The sequence below is a fragment of the Heterodontus francisci genome, chromosome 48 (genome assembly GCF_036365525.1).
Source record: "Heterodontus francisci isolate sHetFra1 chromosome 48, sHetFra1.hap1, whole genome shotgun sequence".
In the NCBI taxonomy this organism is placed as follows: domain Eukaryota; kingdom Metazoa; phylum Chordata; class Chondrichthyes; order Heterodontiformes; family Heterodontidae; genus Heterodontus; species Heterodontus francisci.
Window position 1 is genome coordinate 6,613,586 of NC_090418.1, and position 12,094 is coordinate 6,625,679.

Below are 12,094 nucleotides of genomic sequence, written 5' to 3' on the forward strand. Positions count from 1 at the left end.
CCACAGGACATGCGCGATGCCAATATCACAATCTATAAAAACAAAGGTGACCGCGGTGACTGCAACAACTACTGTGGAATCTCCCTGCTCAGCATAGCGGGGAAAGTCTTCGCTCGAGTCGCTTTAAACAGGCTCCAGAAGCTGGCCGAGCGCGTCTACCCTGAGGCACAGTGTGGCTTTCAAGCAGAGAGATCGACCATTGACGGGCTGTTCTCCCTTCGCCAGCTACAGAGAAATGCCGCGAACAACAGATGCCCCTCTACATTGCTTTCATAGATCTCACCAAAGCCTTTGACCTCGTCAGCAGACGTGGTCTCTTCAGACTACTAGAAAAGATCGGATGTCCACCAAAGCTACTAAGTATCGTCACCTCATTCCATGACAATATGAAAGGCACAATTCAGCATAGCGGCACCTCATCAGACCCCTTTCCTATCCTGAGTGGCGTGAAACAGGGCTGTGTTCTCGCACCCACACTGTTTGGGATTTTCTTCTCCCTGCTGCTCTCACATGCGTTCAAGTCTTCAGTAGAAGGAATTTTCCTCCACACAAGTTCAACCTTGCCCGCCTAAGAGCAAAGACCAAAGTACGGCAAGTCCTAATCAGGGAACTCCTCTTTGCTGACGATGCTGCATTAACATCTCACACTGAAGAGGGAGCTTTACTCTGTATCTAACCCCGTGCTGTACCTGTCCTGGGAGTGTTTGATGGGGACAGTGTAGAGGGAGCTTTACTCTGTATCTAACCCCGTGCTGTACCTGCCCTAAAAATATCCAAAAAGTCATCTTGCCAAGACTCCTAATGAAAGACTGCAGTTTCGACATTTAACTTTATTGCTGTTCTGTGGTAACCTTGCATTTTGTTACTGAAGATCTGATATAAACATGTCAGGCCCCGGAAAGCTAGTTGAGTGGATGTTGCACAGATGTCTGTTCTGAAAGTGGCTTTGACACAGATCCAGGAAAGCAAAGCCTTGTTTAGACGTCAGTAAGGAGCAGAGGGGGCATTATAATGACTTCTACAATTTATTGTTTCCGACCCGGGTGCATTTGAAGACGTTCATTACCTAGCTAGTTATTAACACTGCTCAGAAACTTTAATCATAGGTCCTGGACTTACAGCTTTGCCAGTGAACTTGGCTCAGTTCCTCAGTTAGCAGTCTTGCCTCTGAGTCATAAGTTTGTGGGTTCAAATTCCACTCCAGAGACTTGAGCACATAAGGCAGGCTGACACTTCCACTGCCAGTACTGAGGGTGTGCTCATCGTCGTTTCAGGTGAGCCATTAAACCGAGGCTCTGTCCTCCCCTTCGGGTGGATGTACAAACTATCAGAGCAACTATTTCGCCGAAGGGTAGTGAATTCCTCTCGGCTATCCTGGTCAATATTTATACCTAAACCAATATTGCTCCTAGAGCTTGGTCATTTATTCTAGATTCTGCCCTCCCCACCCCTTTTAGTCTAGGCAGGCTAATCTGCAATAACGCCCACCCCCCACCCCCCCACCCCAGCAGTGTCACTTTGTTATAGTCGGTACAATCTCACACTCACCTCTGGTTTCAATCCTCACTCCGAGACGTGAGCCCTTGAGTGTCTTACTCGCCGACCAGTTTCATTTTGTGGCAGTGAGCATTTTCACTGTGACTCCAGCCGGATGTCGTGCAGCGAAAGGTTCTCCTCAAACATGACCAAGGATCATAAACCTTTAGAGCACAGAAAGCTATCCAGTTGATCCCGCTCCCTCTTTCTCTCTTCCCCCATAGCCCTGCAAATTTACCAACCCTTCTATCACTGGAAACTGTTTCTCCTTACTTACCCTATCAAAGCCCTTCATGATTTTGAATGCCTCCGTTAAATGTCCCCTTAACCGCTTCTCCAAGGAGACCAATCCCAGCTTCTCCAGTTTCTCCACGTAACTGAGAGTCCCTTACCCCTCGGTACTTTTGTAAAAAGGTAGAAGAGAAGGAGGTGTTTGGTTTGAGGGCCTGCGTTGTAGATTTGAGCCCCGTTTTCACGCAGAGCAGGAAGCGTTTGCGTAAGCAGCTGAAATATTTTATTGAACAAGACTCATATTTGCTGCTGGTGCACAAAAGAACCATTTCTGTGTGAGAGTTCTGTTCGTCTACAGTTCAGACTCCCACTAATTCTGATGGAGAGGTGGTGTTTTTATTTGATTCATGTCCAGCGCGCGGGCTGCCAACAAGATGAAAGTATCCCACCGAGCATTATCTGTGTAGCTTCTGTGAATGTCTATTCAGCTGCCAGCAACCTTGACATTTAAGATTTGTGAGGATTTGCAGAGAGAGGATTTTTTTTTTTTTTGTTCTCTTGTCCTGTATTGTACACAGTGCTGGGCTGTGAAGAAGGAATTCAAATATTCCTGTACCGTTAACCTTTTCTTGACATTTGGTTTCTGCACTGTTGACACATAACTCAGCCCTGGCTTTTGTTGAGTTATTGAGAGTTAAATAAAGCAGCAATTTTGGGGCATTCTGTGTAGCTCAAAGCCTCACAGAATCATTGAATCACTGCAGAGGAGGAGATCATTTGGCCCGTCATTCCTGTGCCAGCTCTTTGAAAAAGCTACCCAATTAGTCCCACGCCCTAGCTTTTCCCCATAATGCTGCGAATTAATCCCCTTCAAGTAATGTCCAGTTGCCTTTGTGTTCCAGACCTCACCAACCCTTGTCTGTGAAGAATTTCCTCCTCACTTCCCCTCTGGTTCTTCTACCAGTTATTTTAAATCTATGCCCTCTAGTTGCAGACCAACTTGCCATTGCAAATAGTTTCTCCCTACTTGCTTTATCAAAACCCCTCATCATTTTGAATACCTCTATTAAATCTCCACTCCTCCTTCTCCAGGAAGAATGATCCCAGCTTCACCAGTCTCGTCATATGTCTGGATGCCCTCATCCCTGGTACACCACTTCTGCATCCTCCCAAGAACCTTGACATCCTTCCTGGATTGCAAACAATACTCCAAATGGGACTTGACCAGTGATTTTTTTTTTCCCCTCTCTGTAAAAGGTTTAGCATAACTTCCTTTGTTTTTTGTATTCAATGCCCCTATTTACAAAACCAAATATCCCACACTGCTTTCTTAACTGCCTGATCAGTGTGCCCTACCATCTTCCTAGATTTGTGAATATTGATACCCCAAAAGAGGAAACTAACATTTAAGCTATCACGTCACCCAATGCATCTAAATATTTTTTTTCTGTCTGCGCTGGAACCCATGATGATTCTTCTGTTGCGTTAAGACGTCTGAGTGCGTTTGTCTGGCAAGAGATGGATTTTTGGAAAGAGCAGGCAGAACTGTTGCCAAGAATTTACAGTTACAGTATGCCCAGTGAGTCCTGCCCTTTCCAACATGAAAACAGAAAATGCTGGCAACACTCAGCAGGTCTGGCAACATCTGCGGAGAGAGAAACGAGAGTTCGTGTTTCAGGTCGATAGCCTTTTGTAAGGGAACTGCAGGAAGCTAACAGTTGATGAGCAAGTGCAGAAGCAGGGGAAGGAAAGAAGAAACTGGAAGTTTTCAGATCGGGTGGAGGGTAGCAGTGATGAAATGTCGAAAGGGGTGATGGTGCAAGAGGATGTGGTATATCATAACCTCCCTGCACTTATATTCTATGCCTCGGCTAATAAAGGCACGTGTCCCATATTCCTTCCAAACCACCTTTATGTACCTGTGCTGTTGCCTTCAGTGATCTATGGACAAGGACACAAAGGTCCTCTGACCTTCTGTACTTCCTAGGGTCTTACCATCCATTGTATATTCCCTTGCCTTGTTAGTCCTCCCAAACTGCATCACCTCACACTTCTCAGGATTAAATTCCGTTTGTCACTGCTCTGTCCATCTTACCAGCCCATCTATATCGTCCTGCAATCTAAGGCTTTCCTGCTCACTATTTACGACGCCACCAATTTTCATGTCATCTGCGAAATTACTGATCATACCTCCTAGATTCACGTCTAAGTCATTAATGTACACTACAAACAGCAAGGGTCCCAGCACCGATCCCTGTGGTACACCACTGGTCACAGGCTTCCACTCGCAAAAAACAACCCTCGACCATTAGCCTCTGTTTCCTGCCACTAAGCCAATTTTGGATCCAATTTGCCCTGGATCCCATGGGCTCTTACCTTCTTAACCAATCTCCCGTGCGGGACCTTATCAAAAGCCTTACTGAAGTCCGTGTAGACTACATCAACTGCTTTATCCTCATCCACACATCTAGTCACCACCTCGAAAAATTCAAAAAAATTGTCTGCCACAATTGCTGGGAGTACCACAAAGTGATAAACTAGGGGAAAGGCAAGAGGAAACACTAAAAATGCATTGGTTTAAGTGTCACACGTCTTGTAGTATGCCAGTCCCAATATGAAATCAACACCGTGCCTCCGTGGATCGCACTCTCTCCTCTCACGTTCAGGAGGTTGTGGGTTCAAACCTCACTCCAGAGACTTGAGCACAACATACAGGCTGACAGTCCCAGTGCAGTACTGAGGGAGGGCTGTGTCACCAGAGGCGCTGTCTTTCAGATGCAACGTTAAAGCAAGACCCTGTCTTCCCTCACGGGCGGACTTTAATAATCTCTGGCCACTCTTTCAGAGGAGAGCTTGGGAGTTCTTCCCGGATTTTCTGGACAATATTGGCAACACTGGATTAGATGAGATCAGCCATATTGAATGGTGGAGCAGGCTCGAGGGGCTGAATTGCCTACTCCTGCTCCTAGTTCTTATGCTCTTGTGTTATCCGATCATATGGGACCTTGCTGTGAGCAAATTGGCTGCCACGTTTCCGACATTACAACATTAGTATTGACTAATTGACTTTGGGAAATCCTTGGGTCAGGGAAGGCGCTATATAAATGCAAGTCTGTCTTCCTATTCAGGGACAATGCTTGAACCTCTGAAGGTTTGCGTGTTCAGTGAGATGAGGATGATGCAGCTAACTGCAATGAGCATTCTTATGATACAAAAATAAAGTGTTTCCGTTTATAAAACACCCTTTGTGATCTTGTAATCCTAATCTTTGTTAATGACCTTCTTTCTCTCTCTCTCCCTTGCAATTCTCTCCTTCACTTCCTCACACGCTTTCACTCTTGAATTCTCATTCTCTTACACATGCTCACATGTGAGCATTATCCCTCGCACACTCTGTCCTCTCCACACTGCCCCCACCCAACACCTCGCAGGTTTGAACCGAATTAGAAAGGTCCGCCTGTAAGGAATATAAACCTAGCCGAAAAATGAGAGCTGTTGCGCGACTGCCAGCTGTATGTCTGTTAACGCAGATTACAATTGCAGCACAGATGGTGGCCATTTGGCCCATTTTGCCTGTGCTGGCCCTTGACTGGAGCAATCCGAAGCTGATCACACCGCCCTGTGCTCTGCCTATAGCTTTGTACCTTCCTGTGTTTGAGAGTTGTCTGTCTGCCTTAGCTAGCATGTGTTTAACGGTGTGTTCCTCTTGCCCTGGAGTCTCTGTGATGCTGATGGTATGAGAGGTTTGTTGCCAGTGTCCTTCCCTCCCATCCATTGCACTGCACGACAGATGCTACTCGTAATGTACAGTGTACCATGATATTGTCAATAAAAACGACATCCTGCTTTCGAGTTTTAATGCGTTTGCCCTTGGGGCTGATTAAAGAAGTGGGAACAGCCAAACAACCACTGTTGCCTTGAGTCATAATACTGCGCATTGATTCTCCCATATGGTAGGCGAGGCAGTCGGTCTTCTTTGGCCTCCTTGTCTCGAGAGACAATGGGTAAACGCCTAGAGGTGGTCGGTGGTTTGTGAAGCAGCGTCTGGAGTGGCTATAAAGGCCAATTCTAGAGTGACAGACTCTTCCACATGCGCTGCAGATAAAATTGGTTGTCGGGGCTGTTACACAGTTGGCTCTACCCTTGCGCTTCTGTCTTTTTTCCTGCCAACAGCTAAGTCTCTTTGTCTCACCACACTTCAGCCCCGCCTTTATGGCTGCCCGCCAGCTCTGGCGATCACTGGCAACTGACTGCCACGACTTGTGATCAATGTCACAGGACTTCATGTCGCTTTTGCAGCCGTCTTTAAAGCGGAGACATGGACGGCCGGTGGGTCTGATACCAGTGGCGAGCTCGCTGTACAATGTGTCGTTGGGGATCCTGCCATCTTCCGTGCGGCTCACATGGCCAAGCCATCTCAAGCGCCGCTGGCTCAGTAGGGTGTATATGCTGGGGATGTTGGCCGCCTCGAGGACTTCTGTGTTGGAGATACGGTCCTGCCACCTGATGCCAGGGATTCTCCAGAGGTAGCGAATATGGAATGAATTGAGACGACGCTCTTGGCTGACATACGTTGTCCAGGCCTCGCTGCTGTCGAACAAGGTACTGAGGACACAGGCTTGACACACTCGAACTTTTGTGTTCCGTGTGAGTGCGCCATTTTCCCACACTCTCTTGGCCAGTCTGGACATAGCAGTGGAAGCCTTTCCCATGCGCTTGTTGATTTCTGCATCGAGAGACAGGTTACTGGTGATAGTTGAGCCTAGGTAGGTGAACTCTTGAACCACTTCCAGAGCGTGGTCGCCGATATTGATGGATGGAGCATTTCTGACATCCTGTCCCATGATAGTTTTCTTGAGGCTGATGGTTAGGCCAAATTCATTGCAGGCAGCCGCAATCCTTTCGATGAGTCTCTGCAGACACTCTTCAGTGTGAGATGTTAATGCAGCATCGTCAGCAAAGAGGAGTTCCCTGATTAGGACTTTCCGTACTTTGGTCTTCGCTCTAAGACGGGCAAGGTTGAACAACCTGCCACCTGATCTTGTGTGGAGGAAAATTCCTTCTTAAGACTTGAACGTGTGTGAGAGCAGCAGGGAGAAGAAGATCCCAAACAGTGTAGGTGCGATAACACAGCCCTATTTCACGCCACTCAGGATAGGAAAGGGATCTGATAAGGCACCACTATGCTGAATTGTGCCTTTCATATTGTCATGGAATGAGGTGATGTTACTTAGTAGTTTTGGTGGACATCCGATCTTTTCTAGTAGTCTGAAGAGACCATGTCTGCTGACGAGGTCAGAGGCTTTGGTGAGATCAATGAAAGCAACGTAGAGGGGCATCTGTTGATGGAGGCATTTCTCCTGTAGCTGACGAAGGGAGAACAGCATGTCAATGGTCGATCTCTCTGCTCAAAAGCCGCACTGTGCCTCAGGGTAGACGCGCTCAGCCAGCTTCTGGAGCCTGTTTAAAGCGACTCGAGCGAAGACTTTCCCCACTATGCTGAGCAGGGAGATTCCACGGTAGTTGTTGCAGTCCGCGCTGTCGCCCTAGTTCTTGAGGGTGATGATATTGGCATCGCGCATGTCCTGTGGTACTGCTCCCTCGTCCCAGTACGGGCAAAGCAGTTCATGGAGTGCTGAAAGTATAGCAGGCTTGGCACACTTGATTATTTCAGGGGTAATGCCATCCTTCCCAGGGGCTTTTCCACTGGCTAGAGAATCAATGGCATCACTGAGTTCCGATTTTGTTGGCTGTTCGTCCAGCTCATCCACGACTGGCAGAGACTGGGCTGCATTAAGGGCGGTCTCAGTGACAACGTTCTCTCTGGAGTACAGTTCTAGGTAGTGCTGAACCCAGCGGTCCATTTGCTTGTGTTGGTCAATGATTGTGTTCCCTGATTTGGACCTGAGGGGGGCGATCTTCCTGATGGTTGTCCCAAAAGCGCTCTTAATGCCATCCTACATTCCTCTGATGTTTCCTGTTTCTGAGGCCAGTTGAATACGACTGCATAGGTATTGTCAGGAGCGCAGCGCCTGGCTGTTCTTTGTGCAGCGCTTCTGGCTACTTTAAGTGCTGCAGATGTTAACTCGCTGGGGGCTTTCTTGTAGTTCAACAATGGAATGCGCTTCACGGCTATGACAGGTTCCAGCTCTTCAAAGTGAGATTGAAACCAGTCTTCACACAGCTTCACACGTTTGCCAAAGGTGGTCATAGCTGAGTCATAGATGGCGCCTCTGATGTGGGCCCACTTGGTCTCTGCATCCCCTGTAGGAGTGTTTTGAAGTGCTTTTTCAGGTAAATTTAGAAACTTATGTCACAGCTGTGGATGAGAAATTCTGCTAGTGTTGATGCGCGGGCGGCCCTTCTGCTTGGAGTGATGCAGCTTCTTTGGTCTGAGTCTAACCTTGCTGCACACCAGGGAGTGGTCGGTGTCGCAGTCCGCACTGTGGAAGCTGCGTGTGATTTGAACGCTGTTTAAAGAGGCTCGTCTTGTGGTGATTAATGGTATGAGAGAGATTCGTTACCGGTGTCCTTCCCTCCCATCCATTGCACTGGAAGACCGATGCTACTCGTGACGTACAGTGTAGCGTGGTATTGTCAATTAAAACTAAATCCTGCTTTCGAGTTATACCTCGTTTGCCCTTGGGGCTGATTAAAGTAGAAGTGAGCAAGCCAAACGACCACTGTTGCCTTGAGTCATAATACTGTCTGCGCATTGATTCTCCCACATGGTAGGCGAGGCAGTCGGTCACTGCAGTTTAAACCTACCGGTAACATCTCACCTGTTACTGGTCTAGTCTGGGGAGAATCTGACTCTCATGGGGCAGGACTTTCCTGCTGGCTTCTGAAGCCCTCCTCCCTCCGTCATGTTCAAATGAGGGTCCGAAGCCCGCCCTGTGTGGGGAGCAGATGCTCTCCTCGAATTGGTCAATTAGTGGCCAGAGGGCAGGCTCGCCGTTCAATTGAGGACGGCGGGTGGGGGTGAACCTTTCCACAGGGTGACTGGCTGCTGCTGAACCCAGGCAGACATTGGTTGGTGGTGGGTGGGTGGGTGGGGGGGGGGGGTGGTGCTCTAACCCCTGCCTGGAGTGCTCCCCCCCCCCACTGTCTGCTGGGGGAAGCCGCCTCCAGGCTGCTAAACTGTCCCCCACCGCCTCCAGGGAGCTGGAGGCCAACTGGAAAATCTCAATTCCGCTCCCGCTTACCTCCTTTCCCACTCCCGGCGGGGGGGCTAGAAATCAAAAAGCCGTGGTCTACTGTCTGGGATACAACCCTTCAGTGTTCCACTGTGCTATGTTACGTGGAGCACTGGCTTTGTAGCGATGCAGCCCAGGGTCGCCAAAGCTCCAAGATTTCAAGTTTAATTTCCAGGGCGTTCGCTGTGAGCAAAGCCCTGGAGAAAAATCATTATATAAAAAAAAAAGAGCTTTCTTTGAGCGCTTGTAATTACTGTCGGGATATTGGAAGGCGGGGAAAGGGGCCGGCTGTTTGACTCCAGAATCAGCCAATCGGATGACGAAGAATCGGCTGGCTTTCCATTTGGCCGGGGGAAGGCGGGGCTCTGCGAGGATGGACGTGTCGGGCGACCAATGGCGGGAGTGTGGGATGAAACCTCCAGGAATGGGTCCAGCCAGAATTGGCAACCCATGAGTGCAGCCGTCTGGGTTTTTTTGGCTGCCCCTCTTCTGAGTCGCGATTTGGTTCGCCAAGAGGCTCCTGGCCCCGCAGCTGGTTCTGCGGACCCGACAAGGTCGGCCACTCTCTCTGCAGATCGGGCTTTGAAATATGGCGGCGCGAGTTGGGGCAGGCAGGGCGCGTGTCTTGTCATCCGGAGCGCCCCTGTCCCCCTGACGCTGTCTTTTTAACGTCTTGAAATAAAAGCAGAAAAAAATGCTCAACAGGTCAGGAAGTGGCTGCGGAGGAGAGTGGACCAGAAGTGAACATTTGAAATCGTTGACCCCTCTCTTCGGAACTGGCAGATGTTGCGAGATGGACATCTTTTTAAGCAAGAGCAGAGACGGGGAAAGTGGGGTGCAGCTTCACGGATAGTTCGAAAATCTATCTCTCAGCCTCGAGTATAGTCAATGACCCAGCCTCCACTGCTCTCTGGGGAAGAGAATTCCGAAGATTCACCACCCTCTGAGAGAAGAAATTCCCCCTCATTTCCGTCTTAAATGACCCACCCCTTATTCTGAAACTCTGCCCCCTACGAGGGGAAACATTCTCTCAGTATCTATCCTGTCAAGCCCTCTCAGAGCCTCAGCTAGGTTTGAAGCAATGTCTTAATCTCTCTCTCTGCTTTTTAAGGGAGGGAGTTCCCATGCTGTCGGGCCCAGGTGAGTGAGAGCGCAGCCGCCGATGATGGAGTGACGGGAGTGGGGGGGGGGGGTGGGCAATAGGACAGAATTGGAGGAGTGCAGAGTTTCTGGAGGGTTGTAGGGCAGGAGGTGGTTACGGAGATGGCGAAGGGGGTGACACCACGGAGAGATTTCAAAGCGCAGATGGGTATTCTGAAACAGAGGAGTTTGGGGATTGGGCGCCAGTGTCGGTCGGTGAGGAACACTGTGAAAAGGTCCTGTATTATAAATGGTAATTAACGACTTGTGTCTAGTAATTGAACACAGTCAGAATGACACCCAGAGAATTGTCGGGGTTTGGAAAGGCTCTACCCCCAAAAGGTGGCGGAAGCTGATTCCATAAGTAATCTTGAAATGGAGTCGGATAAGTCCTTGATGAGGAACGTACAGGGTCACGTCCAAAAGGAGGGACTTGGGACTAAGCATGACTGCTCTTTCAAAGAGCTAGCACAGGCACGATGGGATGAATGGCCTCCTGCGCTGTAAGTTTCTATAATTCTACATCCACCTGAATTCCAAAAGGAAGGGGTGAATGCACCGTTAATTGTCTTGTTCCAGCACACAGCTCGGGTACTGCGGGATGTCCTGTCCAGTATTTAATCCTCAACCAATAGCGGTTAGACTGTTCTGGGACCTTCCTTTGCAAGACCGTCCTTCCTGCCAAAAACGAAATGTGAAGTGAGCAGAAAACCTTTACGCAGCAAGTTGTCGTGATCTGGAAGGACAGTGGAGGCAAATTGAATAGACATTTTCAAAAGGGAATTGGATAAATACCTGGTGGGCAAAAGAATTGCCAGGATGTGGGAACAGGAGAGAGTGGGATTGTTTGGACAGCTCTTTTTGAAGAGCTGTTACAGACCACAATTGGCCGAACGAACGCCTCCTGTGCTGTATGAGTCGTACTGAAAGCAATAGCTTGTTTTCTCCCTTTCTCTTCCCCCATCAAAAGTACTGCTGCAACTCACCAAAGTCACGGTGAAGGCACTTCCCTTTCTGGTGGGATTTTGTTGCATTTTGGCATAAATGTAATCCGTATTGCGATGTGGAGACTGTTGCGCAGTTGAGCAGTTTGTTTTAGGTCGAGATTCCGGTGGTTTGCAAAGTATTTAAAGCGCTGAGGCAGGTTTTCCGGCTTCGCAGATCCGTACCGCACACGAGCCTCCTCCTGCCCTTCTCCACTTAACTCTGTTGCATTTCTCCCTCCGCCCCTCCTGTTTATCTAGCTTCGCCTTAAATGTATCTGTTCGATGGCCTTGAGTGTTTCCTCTGATAACTAGTTCCACATTTCCAACACGCCTCGATTTAAAAAAAAAAATAAATTCTCATCCTTGTTTTCAACTTCCTTCAATAGCCTCGCAGCCCCACTCCCCCTCATCTCTGTAACCTCCTCCAGCACTACAACCCTCCGATATCTCTGCGCTCCTCTCATTCTGGACGCCTGCGCACGCCCGATTTCCATCACTCCACCATTGGCGGCTGTGCCTTCAGCTGTTTGGGCCCCCAAGCTCAGGAATTCCCTCCCAAAACCTCTCCGCCTCTCTCTCTCTCTCTCTCTCTGTCTCTCCTCCTTTTGCTTAAAACCGACCTCTTTGACCGAGCTCTTGATCACCTGTCCCTAATATCTCTGCGGTTCAGTATCAAATTTTGTTTGATTACGCTCCTGTCAAGTGCCTTGGAGTATTTTGCGCTGTTAAAAGCACAATATGAATGCAAGTGTTTTAAGTGTCTGCTGACGAGGCTTCCCTCCACCGTTCATGGTTCTCTCTGGCCAGTTAACTAGAACCCCCTGCTGTTCCGTAGTTTCAGCTCTGCTTTGGCTGTGTTTTTGTATTTCCTTCTGTTGCGTCAGAGCTGGCTGGAGTTACTGAGAATGGCTTTTCTTCCCCAGAGTCTCGTCACTGTTACAAACAGCAATGTGAAGAAAGACTCGCCTTTTGTACTGCACCGCTTTCAACCTCAGGCCGCCCCAA

General features: G+C 48.8%; 1 protein-coding gene across 3 annotated transcripts; it reads right to left on the minus strand.

Annotated features, from left to right (window-relative positions):
* Nucleotides 1-1,809: 1,809 nt before the first annotated feature.
* LOC137357530 (uncharacterized) lies at nt 1,810-11,634 on the minus strand. Of its 3 annotated transcripts, none has more exons than XM_068023920.1 (2): nt 11,090-11,634; nt 1,810-10,781 (listed from the first exon to the last, which is right to left on the minus strand). In XM_068023920.1, the coding sequence occupies exon 2, from the start codon at nt 6,609-6,611 to the stop codon at nt 5,457-5,459; it is 1,155 nt and encodes a 384-aa protein (XP_067880021.1). In that variant the 5' UTR covers nt 6,612-10,781; nt 11,090-11,634; the 3' UTR covers nt 1,810-5,456. The 3 variants fall into 3 exon arrangements, with proteins under 3 accessions (XP_067880021.1, XP_067880020.1, XP_067880018.1); XM_068023919.1 differs by having other exon boundaries at nt 1,810-10,839; XM_068023917.1 differs by having other exon boundaries at nt 10,899-11,634.
* Nucleotides 11,635-12,094: the final 460 nt, after the last annotated feature.